The 19,521-nt window shown below is 37.1% G+C and overlaps 2 protein-coding genes across 9 annotated transcripts; one reads left to right on the top strand and one right to left on the bottom strand.

The window, feature by feature from the left end:
• The first annotated feature begins 540 nt into the window (after nt 1-540).
• clgn (calmegin) lies at nt 541-12,070 on the top strand. 2 transcript variants are annotated; one of them, XM_084389777.1, is made up of 15 exons: nt 541-719; nt 1,250-1,423; nt 1,573-1,646; nt 1,988-2,046; nt 2,176-2,317; nt 2,423-2,504; nt 3,245-3,437; nt 3,727-3,916; nt 4,214-4,327; nt 7,105-7,261; nt 7,582-7,797; nt 7,900-8,016; nt 9,399-9,564; nt 9,656-9,765; nt 11,061-12,070. In XM_084389777.1, exons 2-15 carry the CDS (start codon nt 1,250-1,252, stop codon nt 11,139-11,141), a joined length of 1,875 nt encoding a protein of 624 aa, XP_084245903.1. In that variant the 5' UTR covers nt 541-719; the 3' UTR covers nt 11,142-12,070. The 2 variants fall into 2 exon arrangements, with proteins under 2 accessions (XP_084245903.1, XP_084245904.1); XM_084389778.1 differs by lacking the exon at nt 541-719 and adding an exon at nt 724-824.
• Nucleotides 12,071-12,116: 46 nt separating this feature from the next.
• scoca (short coiled-coil protein a) lies at nt 12,117-16,009 on the bottom strand. Of its 7 annotated transcripts, XM_084389798.1 has the most exons (5): nt 15,968-16,009; nt 15,758-15,845; nt 13,839-13,910; nt 13,653-13,733; nt 12,117-13,449 (listed from the first exon to the last, which is right to left on the bottom strand). In XM_084389798.1, exons 2-5 carry the CDS (start codon nt 15,819-15,821, stop codon nt 13,307-13,309), a joined length of 360 nt encoding a protein of 119 aa, XP_084245924.1. In that variant the 5' UTR covers nt 15,822-15,845; nt 15,968-16,009; the 3' UTR covers nt 12,117-13,306. The 7 variants fall into 7 exon arrangements, with proteins under 7 accessions (XP_084245924.1, XP_084245923.1, XP_084245925.1 ...); XM_084389797.1 differs by having other exon boundaries at nt 15,758-15,999; XM_084389799.1 differs by lacking the exon at nt 15,968-16,009 and having other exon boundaries at nt 13,653-13,730; nt 15,758-15,924.
• Between the last annotated feature and the right edge of the window lie 3,512 nt (nt 16,010-19,521).

The raw sequence follows: 19,521 nt of genomic DNA, 5'->3' as shown, positions 1-19,521 counted from the left end.
TTTGCGAACATTTTTATTTTGTTATTGATTAAAAATATATTTGTTTTTCCACTTCGCTGTTGTTCTGTGTTGAGTTCCATGGCGATCTTTATGGAGACTGGGAACATTTAATTAATAATTTCTGTAACATCATTACTGAAGCATGTATATAAATCCTTTAATAATATAGCCTCAACAGACAATGTTATCTCATTTTTATTTTAGCTCCTTACATATAAATTAGGAACAGAATCCTAAACCGTCTTCTTGTAAAACAGAGCGTAAGTGTTGCATATAGGTTTTATTTCGCGACAGCTGGGTGGGTGAGTGGCATATAAAATATTGGATAAATAAATCGGTTCTTTATTTTGATAGGTGATATGGAATTTTTTTTTTTTTTTTTTTTTTTTACATTTACAGAGGAGCCAAGTGACAGCATATAAACATATAAATGACTGGGAAAAAATTAACGGGACTTTTATTTTGGTGTGAGATGTGAATGTGGATTTTATCATACAGTGCAGTGGCAAATTAATGTATGGGACTTTTATTTTGATAGGTGTTGCGGAAGGGGTTTTTATCGCAGAGGAGCGGTTGTCAGTGGCGTCCTGCGCTTCTGATAACACTGGCTATCGCTCTCATTCATAGCGGACCCTTCGCGCCGAAATACTGGATGACAAACCCATCCGCTTGCGCTACAGTTATCCGACACATTGCCAATATTAATTCAGCTGGAGGAGGTGAGTGAAAAAAAGACATTTTTCTGTTAAACACTACTAACGCAGACAGGCATCATCATCATCTTCTTCATCGTCATCATCATCATCGTCATCACCCAGCTAACGGTACCGCAGCTAGCCAGAGCACGTTACTCTAATATTGTTATAAATATTAAAGAAATAATAATAACAAAATTATGCGAATTTTATTTTAATATTGTACTATTCTGAGAAATCCATAACACCAAAGTGCGGGGAAAAATTGTGATTAAATGTAAAATATGTCATTGAAGTATTTTAAAGATTAACTCTTCATCTTATTCGTTTTTTATTCTATTCTGTTCTAAAAAGTGAAGTCTTACATCAAATATTGAAAAAAAATGTGCTCTTCCGATGGCATATACTGTCTATGGTGTCGATTAATATAGGGGTCAAAATGTCTTGGAATCAGACGCTCCGCCCCAAAGGAAAAAAAAAAAAAGAAGGCGGTTTTTATCATTATTATTTTTTTGTTTTCTGTTGGTCATGCTCTATTTTGCATGTTTTTGTAGATGAAGTTGCGGTGGGGCTGGACGTGTCTCTTGTTGCTCTCCATCTCCATGGTAACATGGGCCCAGGAAGAAGACCTGGAGGATGAAGAGGAGGCTCAAGTGGAAGATGGAGATGTGGACGTGGAGACAGACAGTGGTGAAAGCATTGAAGTAGACGCCAATGTGTCTTTTCAGGTAAGATATCATACCACTAAATCAAAAAATATGCATGTCATAATGGACAATGCTCATCTAAGAAAATGTACATAAAATGTGTAGAAGAACAGTTTGGGCTCTAATCTTCTTCAAGTTATTTGTAAATACTCATCATATTAATTGCACAGGTAACTTACAAGACCCCAGTTCCAACAGGAGATGTGTTCTTCACTGAGACATTTGATGAAGGATCTTTTGGCAGGTTTGTGAAGCTTATCAGTTTGATATTGTGCAAAGAATGAAATCAAAATGACAGTTTTGTGGCTTGGAATCCATGTATATTTGCTTTGAGATCATCTATTCAACTATACGCATAAATGTTGACAACATTTAAAATGTACAGCTTTTCTGTGGGCGAACCGACTAAGAATATTGATAACTAATTCTGCACTCCACAGATTGTCAAAACGATGATGATATAATGATCAAAATATTTCACAAAATCAATACATTTTTAATAGAACTCTATGCAAATAGCATGGCCTCTTGTTACTTATTGCTTAATTATTTGTTAGCTTTTTCATGTTTCATTATTTTCTGCAGTTGGCAGGTGTCTAAAACAATGAAGGAGGATGCTGATGAAGATATTGCGAAATATGATGGTTAGTTTTCCAGCTGAGAGGATTTGTGATTTTGAGTGCCGCTCTTTATTATTTTGTATTAATTTATCATTAAACACAACTTAAAAAAAAACAACAACTGCCAAATGATTATGTCTCTTATGCCTGTAGGTAAATGGGAGGTTGAGCCCCTTAAGGAAAACAAGGTGCCTGGTGATTTGGGCTTGGTGCTGAAATCTCGTGCTAAGCATCATGCTATCGCGGCTCTGCTTAACAAACCCTTCGTGTTTGAGGACAAGCCCCTCATTGTCCAGTGAGTGCTGTTCTTACTTGCAACCTGACATCTCACAGAATACTGGATTTCTATGATACTTGTAAAATAAAGCATGTGCATTCTAACAAAATCCGATCTATGCAGGTATGAGGTCAATTTTCAGGATGGGATTGACTGTGGCGGCGCTTACATCAAGCTATTGTCAGACTCAGAAGACTTAGACCTGGTATGTTCATTAACTGATTCATATGTTTGGAATAAATGTTCACACTTGGCATGTTTGGTTTGATTAAAACAAACTCTGGTCCGACTGGTCCAGTTCATTAAATAAATGAGAACGTTGCTATCTGAACCCTGGTGCGCACCAAACAAGCGGACAGAGACCCCTGAAAAGATGGTGCGGGTCGGATAAAATATGAACGCAACACGGACCAAGGACTTCTAAACGAACCAAAAACAGGACGTGATGCCACATCACGGACAGAATGCAAACCGTACCTCAAGCATACATAGTCGCGATGTTGCCCATCGCGGTTTGGTACAGGCATCGGAAACGCAGTCTCCTTGCAACAGTTCGTTTGTGTGTGACGGAGGGATTCCTGCCGCTGTTTTGACTTCTTTACACATTTTATAAGCTATTCATGAGTTCTCAGCTGGTCAAAATACCATCACATGTAAAAATGATGTTCGATCTTAAAGATGACAGTGTGAACACTAAGCGAACCAGGACTAAATGTGTCATTTCTTTTTCTTTTTTTGGTCCAGACCAAAAGTGTGAACACGCACCTTAAAAAACATGCCCTTGTATTGTCATAAAATATCAATTTTACAGAAATTGAAATGTAAGACACTGGATTCGAATATGATATAAAATTGCCATTGAAAGGAAAATTACAATGTAAAAAAAAGAAGAAAAAAGAAATAATATGTATTTTAAGAGTGATGTATGCGTCTTTTGTCTCACAGGAACAGTTTCATGACCGGACTCCGTACAGCATCATGTTTGGGCCGGACAAATGTGGAGAGGACTACAAACTCCACTTCATCTTCAGACATAAAAACCCCCTTAATGGAGATGTAGAAGAAAAACATGCCAAACGGCCCGACGTCGATCTGAAAAAGATCTATACTGATAAAAAAACTCACCTCTACACACTTGGTGCGTACACACACTTGTGTTCTTGTAAAGATAAGATTGTGAAAGCTCTGACAACCTTTTAAAAATATTCATTATATGGATATAATAAATGCTATAATAAATTGAATTCAATTTCAATTGTAATAATTGGAGATTAAATCTGAGTATTTCACCATATTACAAATGAAATGTGACATTTTTCTGTTCAATTGAAAGTAATTTTGCATGCATTGAATGATTTATATTACATTAATGAATGGTCAATTATTTATTAGTGATTAGTTTTCCTCTCTTCTTTTCCTCTTCTCAGTTTTAAATCCAGACAATAGCTATGAGGTCTTTATTGACCAGTCCAGTGTTAGCAGGGGAAACATGTTGACAGATGTCGTCCCACCTGTGAACCCTCCAAAAGAGATCGACGATCCCAAAGACTCCAAGCCAGAGGACTGGGATGAGAAAGCCAAAATCCCGGACCCAGAAGCAGTCAAACCTGATGACTGGTGAGATCTATGAATATGAAGCAAAGTCAAACGCAAAGAATGTCTTTGGCGTGTTTTTTAAAGCTTGTGTTTTTTTTTTTTTTGCCAAAGCCACTTACGTACTTAATGTTAACTTAACAGTACATTGTTGTGACTACTTGCACATTTTGTATTTAAATTTTAAAAGTCATAGTGACAAACATGGTACTCATATGATGAACCACATAAACGTATGATGAAGTTGTGTCAAGAGAATAGCAGAAGTGGTATGTCAAGACACTATTTCTTTTATTTGTATCCATCCATCTCTCTATCTAGGGATGAGGATGCCCTTGCCAAGGTGCCTGATCCTGATGCAGTGAAGCCTGATGGTTGGCTGGATGATGAGCCAGAGTTTGTGTCTGACCCCACTGCAGAAAAGCCTGAGGACTGGTGAGAACAGAAGTATTTTGTTTAATCTAGTGGATATGCCAGTGCTCAATATCAATGAGGAGCTTCACAGTAAGCAGGGCTCCAGACATTTTGCAACCTTTTTTCCTGCTGGTGCGACTAAATTTTGTTCTAGGTTGCACTGAGGTTCTACGTTAGAATTCAACCAAGCCATGTAATAATGTGTTTTATTACATGGCTTGGTTGAATTCTAATGTAGAATGCGGTCTGTTATGTAAGGGATAATGTAGAGCGAGGCGGTTGTTATAGTGAATACAACCCCGACAGGCTGATCGGGACCCCGACGTGAAGCGGAGGGGCCTTGAATCAGGCTGATCGGGGTTGTATTCGCTATAACAACCGCCTCGCTCTACATTATCCCGCTTATTACATGGCTACCCACCAAATAAATAAATAGTTTGACTCAAAATATTGATTTAAAAAGGAGTTTATGGATTTAAAAACGATTGTATTGCTTCCGCCAAAGAAAAGAGTCTGTTCCGTCTCTACGGTTAGAATCCTGCGTCCATAGCAACGCTCTGTTTTTCATGGCAACGGTGTGTTATACTTCGCAGCGGTCTGATATCAAGAATTCTACATTCTACATTAGAATTCAACCAAGCCATGTAATAATTAAAGAATAAAACCATCAATTCATGTAATCAGCCTGTCGGGGTTGTATTCGCTATAACAACCGCCTCGCTCTACATTATCCCTTACTTCTAACTTGTTCATTTGTTTTTAGTCTTTCCATTGCGTTTATAAAGCGTTTATTGTTTTCGGAATTGTGGTTTGCTTTGCACTTCTCGGCCACCGTAGAAAAGCATTCATGTAAACGCCTTAATCGATCCGATTGAGCTCGATCCGAACGAAATTTCGATCAGATTGAAAGGGGTGGTTTATTCCTTTTCTAACCCGATCGAGAGAACATGTAAATGATCGGACTGAAAACTATAACATTAAACCATGTTAACAAAAGCTTTAAAACCATGTTGGTCTTTTGGAAATTAGTATTTGGGTATGGAATGGCATAAGGGTGAGTGAATGATAACAGAATTTTCATTTTTATGTAAAATATCCCTTTTAACGTTTTGAGCACAGACCAGACGTGGGATATCTACATTGACAAATACAAACTTTGGGGTTTATTGTCAAAAAGAGAAACTTAAAGGAATAAAGACTAGTAAACTAGAATTTATTGTAATGTATTTAAACTCTTTTCCAAAAATATTTTACATTTAAAGTGCCCCCATTACGCTTTTTACGCGGTTTAGAGAGACTGAATCTTCGAACGAACCATTTTCAGAATCTTTGAGAAATGAGGTGATATGCAATGTATATTATGAGAAAATTAAAGTGTTACCTTTAATGCATGTCAATCTATTGTAGGAGACCTCCAAAACTAAATTAAGAACCTTTAAAATAGCATGATAGGGCCACTTTAATAGGCTAAACCACATCCTATAAACACAAGTCAATGGCACACATTTGACCATATTCTAATGTAGGTTTGAGAACGTTAACTCTCCCAACTCCCAAAACATGCATGTTTTTATTAGAGAAGTGAATTTTCACAAAATGAACATTTACAATGTGCACAGACTGCACACATTCTTAATCTTTTGTGTAATATGCTTTGCTAATGTTTGTCTTGTAACATTCATTTTGAAATTACATTTGTGTATCATTGTGTATCAATGTATCATTTTTAATTTAAAATGCTGAATGTCGTTTATTACGTTTAGCTATATACTTACATTTTATCTCACTCTTTTACTGTTAAAACTTGAAATGTTGCGCTGAAATTCATGTTCTGCCTCTATAAAGTACAGTTTCTTGTCAAAAGGAGAAAATTAAAGAAATAGATTAAGAAAAATAGTAAAAGAACTATAATTTACTGTAAAGTAATGATTTTGAACTATTTGCAAGTAATGTATTTATTTTAATAGGCTAAATGACTGTCCTAACCACAACCTATAAACACACTTGAGGCAAAGCCACACATTTTTCCATGTTCTAGCGCAAGTCTGAGGACGGTAACTCTCCCAATTTGAGTTGTATTTATTATTTACAAAATTAACAATATGAACATTTTCAATGTGCACACATTCATTCTTAATCTTGTGCCAAATATACTGAAAACGGCTCTGTTAATGGTTCTTGTCTTGTCACATTCAGTTAGAAATTACAATACATTACATTAATCAAATCAAAATAGACAATTTTGAGAAGTTTGCATCCCTGGATTTTGCTGTTGGTCGTTTAACATTTCTATTGAAACAGTTGTCAAATATGACACGTAGCTACATGCGCTTTATCTCAGACTCTTTTACCGTTAAAATTAAAACTCTGTGCTGGAATTCATGCTTGACCTCTGAACAGTAAAGTCCTGCCTTCTTTAATTTGATTGGCCATCTCAATCATTATGTCACATATTGTCATTGACAAGCGGTCTTAGACTATCTTGCCGTATTGGTGTTGTGCGTCACCCAAGTATATTATTATTAGGCAATTATTTCACACATTTTATTATACAATCACAAAAAATGCTCCCTTTGCCTGATAGAATTGGCAGACAATCATCTGTAGTAATATTACACTATGTGATACGCAATGCTGTCATTTTAGCTGTATTTCTACCTTTTATAGAACCTTGTCAGCAACATATTCTCTCTCTCTCTCTCTCTCTCTCTCTCTCTCTCTCTCTCTCTCTCTCTCTCTCTCTCTCTCTCTCTCTCTCTCTCTCTCTCTCTCTCTCTCTCTCTCTCTCTCTCTCTCAGGGATGAGGAAATGGATGGAGAATGGGAGGCTCCTCAGGTGGCAAATCCAGCATGTACAGCTGCTCCTGGATGTGGTGAATGGAAGCCACCCATGGTCAATAATCCTCAGTATAAGGGCAAATGGAAAGCTCCTCTCATAGACAACCCTAACTACCAGGTACTGACATCTGGAGTCTGGAAATGTTGCTGAAGCTCCCAGATTTTATTCAGTACAAACAAATGTGACACAAAGCCTGTTCTTGAAAATTAGGTTAAAACTATTGCATATTACTGCTTACTAATTACTAAAATATATATATATATATATATATATATATATATATATATATATATATATATATATATATATATATATATTATTAGTTATTTCCCCTCACTTAAGCTGTACACTAAAGTATACACTGAAAAAGTGGGTGTTCACTGTTGCGCTCGGTGACCACTGAAAATGTTCATTTATCTTTGTGTATTTGTTAACAGGGTGTGTGGAGTCCACGGAAGGTTGCAAACCCTGATTACTTTGAGGATCTTCACCCGTTTAGGATGGAACCATTCAGAGCTGTAGGTCTGGAGCTGTGGTCTATGACCTCTGACATTTACTTTGACAATTTCATCGTTACCGCCGAGAAGGAAGTGGCGGACCGCTGGGCTGCAGACAGCTGGGGACTCAAAAAACTGGTGGCTAGTGCCAACGAGGTATGCCTCTGCCTTACATAAGCTTTGCTCTGGTAATTATTGCTCATTGGGCTTTAGTTCGGTTGACGTACTCACTGTGTTGACTGTCTTTTTCTGTCGTAGCCTGGAGTGTTGAGTCAGTTGGCTCTGGCTGCAGAAGAGAGGCCCTGGCTGTGGGTGGTTTACATCCTTACCGTTGGTTTGCCTGTTGGACTGGCTGTGCTCTTCTGTTGGCCAAAGGTAAGGCCTGACCCCATAGAGGAGATCCCATTGAATGCAAAAGGAAACACTTGATATAGCAGGCACAGCTATATTTAGGCTGTCAGTATTTTGCTCTGAATCATATATATGTGTGTGTGTGTGTGTGTGTGTGTGTGTGTGTACAGCATAATAACTCATTACATAGCCTGTTTTGATCACAATGGCAAGATTCTGTCTCGTACTACCATAAATAAAGCAGATATCAAGAGCAGCAGAATGAAATAAACACTCATGCACAGTCAACCATACAAATGAACATTTTACATGTATTCATTTAGCAGACACTTTTATTCAAAGCGACTTACAAAATTAGGTCTATACAAGAGATTCATTCTGAGGAGACTGTAAGAACTGCTGTAAAACACAGTACCAGAATGTACTGGAGTGGAATGTTTCTCTGCATTTATTATTTATATGCATCTGTTTGAGTAGAATGAACATTTTTGATTTATCCTTCAAACCATTGACAACATTTCTTCCAAATGAAAATATTGTCATTTAGGGCATTTATTAGCAGAAAATGACAACTGGTCAAAATAACGAAAAAAGATCCACACATTGATTGGCCTGGCTGTGTGGACTGGATCATTGTCAGAGCAGAAAGAAGCTATTTTTCTTTCAGGATAATCTTGTATGCGGCTTGAGTTATGCATCCTTCGCGAAGACATATCTGCCCGATCCTGGCCTTACTGAAGAACCACTAGATCATCACCAATCCTCCACCAAATTATACTGTGGGTGCAAAAGACTGTAGGTTGTAGGCCTCTCCAGGCCTAGAATTGTTAACCATTAGAGGACCAGCTGAAAACTGGACTCATCAGAGAAGATCAGAATCAGGCAGATCTGTCTTTGTGAAGGACACGTGACTCAAGCCAAAGCCTTGCATATATATATATATATATATATATATAAACAAGGCTTTAGAAAAAGGTACTTCAAGTATAGGTCATTCTGAGAAACTTGGCTCAAATCCAGTATTTGTTGTGTGTTTGCTATGTGACGAGATCCACATAAACGGTACGCTTGAAATATAAACAATACAGCTGATTAATCTGGTTTTACTATGTTAACTCAATTGATATGTTGCTAAAGATTATAGTGTTTAGGATTAGCTTGCAAGCACAAAATCCTCTTAATGAGTATTTATCATTGGTAGCATGGCAACAGAGTATCAGTGACCTGCCCTGAAGCGTTCAGGTTTGTCTCCAGATATGAACAGATATCTGTGATGAAAGACAGGATGGTGCACGTCTTCCTCCTTCTTCAGTGTGACCACGGTGATAGTGCCTTTCATGGTGAAGTGGACTTGGACAACTGCTTCTTGAATATTCTTAACTTGCACGTTTATATGTGTATTGCAGAAGTCAGATGATGACTATGTATACAAGAAAATTGATCAGCCCAAAGCAGAACCAGAGGAGGTAGAAGAAGACGAGGAGGAGGAGGAGGAGGAGGAGGAAGAGGAGGAGGAAAAAGAGGAGGAGAAAGGGAAAGATGAAGATGAAGCTAAAGCAGATGAAGCTAATGGTTTGTAAAATGAATCCTTTTTTCCCATTTCAAGTTATTTTCCAGTGTAGCTGTTATTCATCATTTTCTTCTTTTGTTATTCCTTTACCAGTGGATAATAGTGGGGATGGGATGGAGAAGGACATTGGAGAAGATGGAGGAGATACAGATGAAGAGGAGGAAGGGGCCGGTAAGCCAAATGGCTCAGCCTCAGAGGATGAAGTAAGCAAGTTTGCATTGTCTTTTAAGTTAATTATTAAACCTTATTAAATTTACAAAAGTTATTCAGTCAAAATCAGTGAGTTATTTTCTTTTTCTTTTGTTCTTTCATTAACATGCGCTTTCTTTCTCAACTGTCTACGTTCACTTAAGACATAACCGACTGTGTTTACAAGGACATTTTAACGTTCAAGCAAAAGAAGACGCGTACCAATTCTGGAATCGGTTTTTGATTCCCAATCCTAATGACTGTTTGTGTGAAAGGAGCTTATGTGTACTAGACGAAACGTTTACTTTTTATACATTTTTATTCATTTAGCAGATGCTTTTATTCAAAGCGACTTACAAATGAAAGCAATAGAAGCAGTTAAACTAACAATAGGACAACAATATGCAAGTGCTATGACCCTTCCCAGTTTAATCTAATGCAGTAATACATTATTTTATAAATAGATATAGAATAGAAGAGAAAATGTTAGTATTAATGGATCAAGTGTTGCCGAAAAAGATCTTCAGCCGTTTCTTGAAAATGGCTATGGACTCATTTATAATTTATCAGAGACACGCAGAACATTCATACTTTATATTTAAATAGCTGTCTTTTTACGCTTTAATATTCAGACACTGGCTAATCCATATCACGATTTGATTTGGTGTACAGCCTTTATTCGTCCAAAATTTGCCAAATTCGTGACATACCGCTTTATGCTGGAAATTCCATTTATATGGCTGGATTCTGCGATTCGTCTGCGTTTTCTGCATCGCGAATATCATAGTGGGACGAGAAGAGACTGTTTGACTGATAACGTAAAATAATAATGTTTTATGTGACATTTAGAAGCAATCAAATCAGAAATCGATAACAGTTAGACCAGTTAGAAAGAACCTGCTGGAAAATGGTCACATTGATTCTATTTTACAGAAACACTGTCCTAACTTCAAGTTGCAGTCCGTAACTCATTTTGTGTTCAAACGTTGGTGAGCGAGTACATCATGAATCCATTTTCCAAACCGTGTTTTTGTCCTATCCTGAATCACTACGGTCCACCTATAATAAGTGTTTATATTCGGACTATTTTAGACTGGTTCGGGTCGTACCACTGCGGAGTAGTCCATTAACTGCGTGACTCGTCATAGACATAAACAAAGAGAAGTTATGTTTATTAACCGCAAGAGCGGCAAAAGTTACAGACTGCAGCTTTAACATCAATAATCATTTTGCTTTGTTTTAAGTCGGTTTGTATTGATAATCTAGATCCACTGATTGTTGTTAGACTGACTATTTTTGGTCTTTGCAGATGAAGGACGCCATTGAGGAAATTCAGGGCTCAGGAGAAGAACCTAAAGCTGTGAGGAAGAGAAGAGTACGGAAGGACTGAAGAACCACGTTTTCCTCGTTTCCTCCTCCCTTCTCTCAGTCCTTTGCCTCTTTTTGCTGCATGCTTTCGGCTTACGCCCTTCATCATGCAGAAAACGGCAAACCTAGCCGCTCTCCCGAAGAGGTCATCCTTCATCCGACTAAACCTCGCCTCGACTCTTTCAGTCTTCCGCTTAGTTCTTATCAGTTACCGTTGGGATTTGGATTTAGATACAAAAGTCAGACCTGCTGAGTTTTATCTCCACATTTTTTTTTCCTATTTTCTCTTTTTAGATTAGAGTTCAAGAAGTTTTACCGGGCCAGTCTTTTCCTACTAGTGATGAAAGTCTGAATACTGTGAAGGGAATTCAATGGATATTTTAGAGAGATGAACTAGTTTATGATCACCTCAACGTTTCAGTTTAAGTTATTAAAAAGAGGTCGTTTCTTTTGTGAGTTTTTAAGTTATGAGCTTTGATCGTATTTATTGTTTGTGTCTTGTTTGAAAATTGATGCAATTTAGGCATAGAACTTTTTAATCTCGCATTCTACTGCGTTATTGCCACAGTTGGCTGCGGAGAAGAGCTCCGTGAGACCAGGGGCCGTCTCCACCAAACATCTAGGTCAGCGGAGTGCTAGGAACGCAGATCAGTATTGCTTTTTCGCCATCGAAGAAAGTCGTTACGCACAGTTTTTCCATCACTGACACTCTCTAACCGCAGAGTCAGTCGTAAGCACACTGAAAACACTCCCACTGACATCAGACTGACCGCCATCTATGAAACCATAGAGCTTTGGAAACAAACAGGTTGTTTTTCAAGTGATGAACAGGTTTTTTTTTTTTTTTCTGCTTTTTATAGGTCATGTGTTCAGCCTTACGAGGACAGCCTTTTGTTTACATGTTTGCGAACTGTTCATTGCTCTTGGAAATAAATATTTACTATAAACATCTGTGCACTGTTGCCATGACTTCAACCAGGAACAGTTTACTCGTCTGTGCAAAGGCAAATTATTTTATTAAAGGCATAATAGTTACAAAATAAAATGTACACTTTCAGAAAAGGCAGGTATAAATTACATAAATGAACATTTTCACAAAAGAAATACTGAACAGAGTATGTAGTGTTGTGGCAGATCGTTCAGTGTTCAAACAAAGTCAAATTTCACATCAGCAAACTCTGAGCATCCAGATTCATAAATGCCGCTCAAGCAGACGCTTTGGAGCAATCAGATCAATATCACTCAGCAACCTCACTTCAGCCTTTGAAAGCAGTGAAAGCTAAAATCCATCTATTTCATCCATTTCAAGTTGATCCAAAGGACGTGTGACCATGAAGAGAGAACTCCACAACACAATGCTGCCGTTTACACTGTGGTATATTGATCCTACTCAAAAAGATGTCGGGTTTGTGCACTAGTCAGATCTTTTAAGATAAATCCATGCAATTCAGTGACTCAAGGGTCTCTTAAAATTAAGAGGCCAATAAGGGAAGTCCTTATATTTGTATAAGTACTTAAATATGGATCAAGGACCACATTTTATATATGGCAGAATTCAAATAGCATATTTTCTGTGCCAACTGAGCAACTGTCATGGAAATTGTATGGGGAATGTAGACCTTGGTTCAACAAAAAGACATACTAATTGAGGGAGGACTAGTTTTGGATATCCATTCTTAGCCTTTTAAATCATGCATTTTAGTTTCGAGTTATGGGATGTCATGCACTTTCGAGGGAACATATCTGTGTACAGTCTGTGCTTGCTTTGAACTCACATTTACATAATGCATATTAAATGTAAATGTTAGTAGTGAAAGGCTAAAACGGCTCAAAAGAACTCAGACTTTGGCTTTCTAGTACTTGAAAAGGTGAAGTCAATGAGAGGGTCTGAGATTGGTTATGTGCTAAGTGAATTATACAGAAGAGGTGCTATTACACCAGCTCAGTCTGTACTTATCTGATCACAAAATGCATCATGCATCCTTTTAGGTCTTGTAACACAGTTAGCTGACAGGGAGAGGCAGCAGCTCAGTCCATTCAAGTATTACCAAATCCATGCTGAAAGATGCATCAGTATAATTTTACAACAAAATAAATACAAAACAAACAGCGGCTTATGTACGGGCTAGTTGTTTGAATGTTGGGAAGAGAGGAGATGGATTAAGCTGACGTGATCCACATGGTCACTTATTTTCGTTTGCTTTTGGTGTCGGTGGTCTGAAACACGCTGGAGGCTGACATGAGGTTCTCTATGTACTGCCCGAGAACCTGGTTCTCCGATTTGAGCTTAAGGTTCTCCTCTTTTACTGCATCCACACGCGCAGAGAGATCTAATGAAGACGGACAGAAAGCATTAGAGTGCATCACTTAGCCTTAACTGGCAGCCATTAAGAGTGCTCAGTTGAGTGGTTATTGGAAAAACAGCAACATGAAGGGTGTATGTTGAGTAACAAAACAAAACAGTGACAAGAAACTACTGGGGCTAGATGCATTTAAAAAATATATATATATATATAAAAAAGTGCTTTTATACCTTCAAGTGTGTGTTGAAGCTCCAACACTTGGTTTATGAGTCTCGACTTCTCCTCCTGCTCAACCTGATTCTCCATATCTCCTGAAAAGATACACCAACATATGAAACTATTTAAACTGTAACGTTAAACATGTATTTTAACAACACAATATAAAATAATTATAATAAATTGCGAGTGATATTTACCATCAATCTCGCAATTCATGATGCTGTACTGTTCCTCCAGTATGAAGCGCTGCACTGTCGGTTCTCCGTCAGCTGTAAGAGATAGCAGCTATTGTCAATGTGAAATCAAATACACCAATACAAATAAAACCATGTGCTGATATTTTTGGACATGTCCTATAGTAATTTCATGGTATTCGTTGAATTACCTCGCGAATAATGCAAACTTAGCCGTTTCAAAGTCCCAGCGCATCAAAACAGTTGGCTAAGTTAACGTTAGCTATTGGCTAACAAAACAATCCATCGCCTGACATAAATAAATACAGTTCACAGAAAGCTAAGATCACTGTAATTAACATAGCACGCTTAAAGTATAATTATATAGCTATCAGTAACGTTACTCGAGACATAACATTATTACTCTGGTTTTATAAAGTTTTAACTCATGCAACGTCCAAAACTAAGTCTCCCCTCGTCCTCATGCATTACAGCTCGCTGCACCCTGGACTCGAGAGGAAAAAACGGCTTTAAAAGGCCCTGATAACAAGTCATTTTAAATGATTAGCCACAAATAAAATTGGTAAAAGGGCCTTTAGGAAACAATATACGCTGAATCGAAATTAGCATGATCGCATGAAATGGTGAAGCCCCGAAGTAAATATACAACCACACAGTCCTACCTGATATAACACTAAACCTCTCAGCGTTATTAAAGATGATCAAAAATAAGCAGGCCTCCAAAGCAGATGTCAATGTAATGGTACAGACCGTCCGTTACCTCATCACTTCTCTCTTTTACATTCACTCACTACAGAGAAATACCGACAGAGGGAGACAAAAGCTCTCTGTTAAGTGTGCAACGCTAGTATGCATAGAATGCATACTGCATACTGCCCTCTATTTTTTTTTAAATAATAGAATAGTAATAGTGATCACAATAAAACCACTGCTCTCTATAATAATCTGTTTAATGTCAGATTCCACTGTGACAACTTACCCCGTACAGTCTGACATCATGTGCTATTGGGGCATGTTGTCACAAAATGACAAGTGGAAATGTCTCCTTGTGTTACAGAAAAAACAACATTTGGAACAACATGAGAGTGAGAAGGCCTAAATGACAGAATTTTCTCTTTTGGGGTGAACCATCATAAATTAGCACTCAGGGTAGATTATGAGTCATCTGAAATATGCAGCCTTTGTTCTACTTACTGCTCTGACAGTAGCTTCATTCACACATGCTCACTGAGTATGTGTTAGCCCATCTCTACACAGTCCCTATTCACATGCATACTACACAGTACACACTTACTGCCCATTATAGCAAGTGAGGTTTCTGACATGTGTTGACTCAATGCCTAGCCATTCATTCCTGTATTTGGACAAGAAAACTACATGCTGCACAGCACTAAAGCATTTAGACGCCGAGTTAACTTATACTGCTGCAAGAATATACTTTATAAAGTATTACTTAAAAACCACAAGTTAAATCATTCTGGTCACACTTTATAATAAGTGTCTTTAACCACTATGTAGGCCTGTATACTTACATCAGAAATATAAATTGTAAGGTACAATATACTTATTGTGTTCATGTTGCATTGCAAAACACTTTTGCTGCTATTGATATAGAATACAGGTAAGGTTACTGACAGGTTTGGTGGTATGCATTTGTTTAAGGGGTAGAATAAATAGTGTAATTATAGATGGAATTACATATGTTTTTGCCATGGGTTGACAGAAACATTGGTCCACAGAAACATTAGAAACATTCCACAGACAATGCATGATGCAGAATGAACAACAAGTTAAATGTGCACATGTGTGCTTTTTCATGCACATTTCCCACTTCCATCACTGATTTGGTTCCTCAAAGAAAAGAAAAAAGAAAAGGGAAAAAAGGTTTCAGATCCGCTTTTAGACAGGACATAAAGTCTTACCTGATTCATCATCTAGTGAAATGTTAGTAAAAGTCCAATTCGCTTCATCTACGTCATCCTCCATGACTTAATGTGTGCGCAAATGTGTCTGAAATTACCAACAACAATTGAATATGTTAAGCAATTTAGTTCAATGTCTCTGGAAAGGTATATTATCTCTATCTAGCTCTCTCTCTCTTCCTGAAACGATATGAGTGTGTCTGGTCGTACCCTCTCAATTATTCACCATCACCACGGTTACTAACCAGACCTGTGTGGCAACTCAGGTGACAATACTAAAGCAGACTTAGGGCAACGCCTGAAAGATCCAAAGTTTACTCATTCACTTTCTCAGATTACAGTGAGACGCCCCTCAAACCGTCTCACCCAACGGCGCACACCTTTAACTTTCTCGTGCCATCTGTCCTATTTCATCTGTGCTACAGTATAGTGTGACACATTAACTAAAGTGAGTTTCTGATGGCCGGCTTCACACAAACAAAACCGCATGGCAGTGCCTTGTTGTTTTGCACTTTGATCGTTGTTGTAAAAAGCCCAGAGTATTACCTCAAGCTATACTGGAAAGGTGTGCCATCATGCACTGATTGTTCAAATGATGATTCATAAATAGTAAAAAATATTGTTAGTCTAGTTTCTGATTCACAGTGCAGAAAATACTTTATATGCACAGTCTGCATTTCTGTAATAGCATGACAAAACAGTTTTTACTTGTATACAAATTCAAAGATACATATCTTACTATATATCTGCATAAAACAAAGCTAACAGACATTGAAAGATATTGAAGAGGATACGCTTAATGTAAATGAGTCTTACAGACTGGGCAAAGAATCACACACCCAGTGCACCTGTCTGTAAATGTGCCAAATAATGAGATTAAAGACTTATAAAACCAAAATTCACGTCCATATATGTCAGTAGAGAATTTTGTATTGTCCAAAGTATGCTCATTTTATTTTTGATGCTATACTACAACACACTTCAATTAGCTTACCTATATTTTCTTTTGATGGTAACTTTATAAATGTTTAACAAATTATTAGTAGCCTATTTGAGAGCATAGTGGACGAACATGGATGAAAGTGTAGTGTGGAATGTTATAATATTAATATTTCTTGGTAAGGATCATCTGCGCAGAATCACCTTTTCTGGGTCTTTTGCCCCCACAAAAAGCTTTGAAAATCGTCTGATAAGTATGTGTGAAGTGCCTCCTAGTGGTTAAAGCCTGTCCTAAACCAAAGGAGGAACTGACTGTGTTTCTTCATCATCTGTACTCATGAAACACAGATGTAATGCTTGTCAATAAATAAATAAACAAACATACTTATGCATCACAGCTAAACTATTACCTATTAATTAGGTGAAATGTTTGTATCATGTCTATTAAATAATAGTCATATTTTATTTTTTATATGCATTAATTTTGGCTATTAAATGTAGTAAAATTAATTTGATTGCATAAACATAATTTGCATCGACTTTATAATAAATCATCAGCTTGGAAGTACAATTTGCAGCTTCACAAAAAATACTAGCATGTAATTGCTGAAACTGGTATTGATAATCCTATCAACACCAATTAATACACAATATCACTCCCATAGACTGACCTTTATAGTGACTGCAGCATCATTTTTATGAATACAAAACTAACTCATGTGGTTCAGTTGGATTGTGCCTTTGATTATATTCACGGTAATTGAACAATACGACATTCCTGCAAATGCCCCAAACTTATTCAAGCCTAAAATGGTGGTGTTTCATATAATAATCTTTTTTTATTGCAAGATCTATAAAGCAGTGTATTTTCGGGGTTGGGGTTTTGGACAGGATGTTCGCACTTCCGTGGAAGCCTGAGCATTCACAAGATAGTGATTACATGGCAGAGAAACACAGTTAATGCAAGATTAATGAGCCTAATCAAAACACACACACAGACCAAGCTAAAATAGCTAAACATATAAAACTAAACAGAACAGATGTGATCATAACAATACTTATTTGAGTAAAGTAGGAATTTCATGTATTCCTCTTTGAAAGTTTACTCCAGTCCCAAAACGTTTTGCCCAATATGTGTCTTTGAAAACTTAATGTTAGTCTACTTACAAACAAGTACACTTTACCTGTTTGTAATTGAAGTATAATGTTTTCACTCAATTATTTAAATTGAATTGCTTTAAACATAATAAAAACATTTGTGTCATGAAGGGAATGACTGGACTATGTGCAGTGTTATTTTAGTATCATTCTTATATTATAGTTATATAATGGTTATATTAAACTTAAATAATATTTTGAACATTTTACTATTATATTTTACAATTTCATTTTAGGTAAAGTTTTAGTAATTGTGTTGTGTTTTTTGACATTTTAATACATTTTTGTTATATAGTTTTTTTTATTATTATTAAGTTATATTTCAATTTTAGTTTGAGTTATTTAAGTACACCAAGTTAAACTAAATAAAAATGAGAAATGTTGCCCTGGCAACTTGCTGAAATAAAATAAGTTTAAGTATTTTTAATTTTATTTCAGTTAGTTTATTTTATTTAAAGCAACAAAAATGTTATCTGGTGAAAAATATCTTAGGGCTGTGCCATATTCAGTCAGTTTCAATAGTTTGGTAACCATGGGAGCCATCAGGTCTTTTAGCGTTGTGTCTCTTCCTCAAGACATCCGTCAAGCATCCACCCTTCTCTCCTTCAAAACCTCTTTTTTTTTCTCACAGTCTGTAAATTATACCTTGTTATTGATGCCATTTGCTTGAATCCCTCTTTGTTTGTATCTTTAACCTAACTTTGCCAGTGACCTCATTACTTTCTGGCCTTGGTATGTGTATTGCTTTTAACATCCCTTCTCTGCAATCACACCTTTTTCAGTAAGGGACAATATTTGCCCCATTAAATCGATTTTTCCAGTGCATTTTTTACTTACCTTTATAAATACCTTTAAAAAATAAATAATGCTTTAAATAAATAAAAATATATATATAAAAAGTTCAATAGAGAAATATGCAATGATGGTAAAAACGAAGTGATGCTTTTAAATATTAAATTAAAACCGCCAGTAGGTGGCAGTAAGTCAATGTCTTTATGAGTGAGTCATCGAGTCATTCGTTCATACAGTAACAGCAAATGGCTGTATTTATGAATGAATCATTGACTCTCACGATTCGTTCAAAGCCGCAGATTCGTTCACAAACACTGCTGTATGCTGCCCTAGCGCTCTCTATTGGCCAGCCGCCCCTGATATATATAAATCAACCAATCACATGGCACTTGCTTCAATGCATTTAGGGGTGTGGTCCTGGTCAAGACAATCTCCTGAACTCCAAACTGAATGTCAGAATGGGAAAGAAAGGTGATTTAAGCAATTTTGAGCGTGGCATGGTTGATGGTGCCAGACGGGCCGGTCTGAGTATTTCACAATCTGCTCAGTTACTGGGATTTTCACGCACAACCATTTCTAGGGTTTACAAAGAATGGTGTGAAAAGGGAAAAACATCCAGTATGCGGCAGTCCTGTGGGCGAAAATGCCTTGTTGATGCTAGAGGTCAGAGGAGAATGGGCCGACTGATTCAAGCTGATAGAAGAGCAACTTTGACTGAAATAACCACTCGTTACAACCGAGGTATGCAGCAAAGCATTTGTGAAGCCACAACATGCACAACCTTGAGGCGGATGGGCTACAACAGCAGAAGACCCCACCGGGTACCACTCATCTCCACTACAAATAGGAAAAAGAGGCTACAATTTGCACGAACT

Source organism: Rutilus rutilus (assembly GCF_951802725.1).
Source record: "Rutilus rutilus genome assembly, chromosome: 2".
NCBI lineage: Eukaryota > Metazoa > Chordata > Actinopteri > Cypriniformes > Leuciscidae > Rutilus > Rutilus rutilus.
This window is presented reverse-complemented; position numbering and strand designations above follow the sequence as displayed.

Coding starts and splice junctions, on each gene's coding strand:
- scoca (XM_084389798.1), bottom strand. CDS start 15,821: ATGGAGGATGACGTAGATGAAGCGAATTGGACTTTTACTAACATTTCA. Junction 13,911..15,757: donor TTCACTAGATGATGAATCAG/GTAAGACTTTAT, acceptor TATCTCTTACAG/CTGACGGAGAACCGACAGTG. Junction 13,734..13,838: donor CATGAATTGCGAGATTGATG/GTAAATATCACT, acceptor GTATCTTTTCAG/GAGATATGGAGAATCAGGTT.
- clgn (XM_084389777.1), top strand. CDS start 1,250: ATGAAGTTGCGGTGGGGCTGGACGTGTCTCTTGTTGCTCTCCATCTCC. Junction 7,262..7,581: donor TAGACAACCCTAACTACCAG/GTACTGACATCT, acceptor ATTTGTTAACAG/GGTGTGTGGAGTCCACGGAA. Junction 9,766..11,060: donor GCTCAGCCTCAGAGGATGAA/GTAAGCAAGTTT, acceptor TGGTCTTTGCAG/ATGAAGGACGCCATTGAGGA.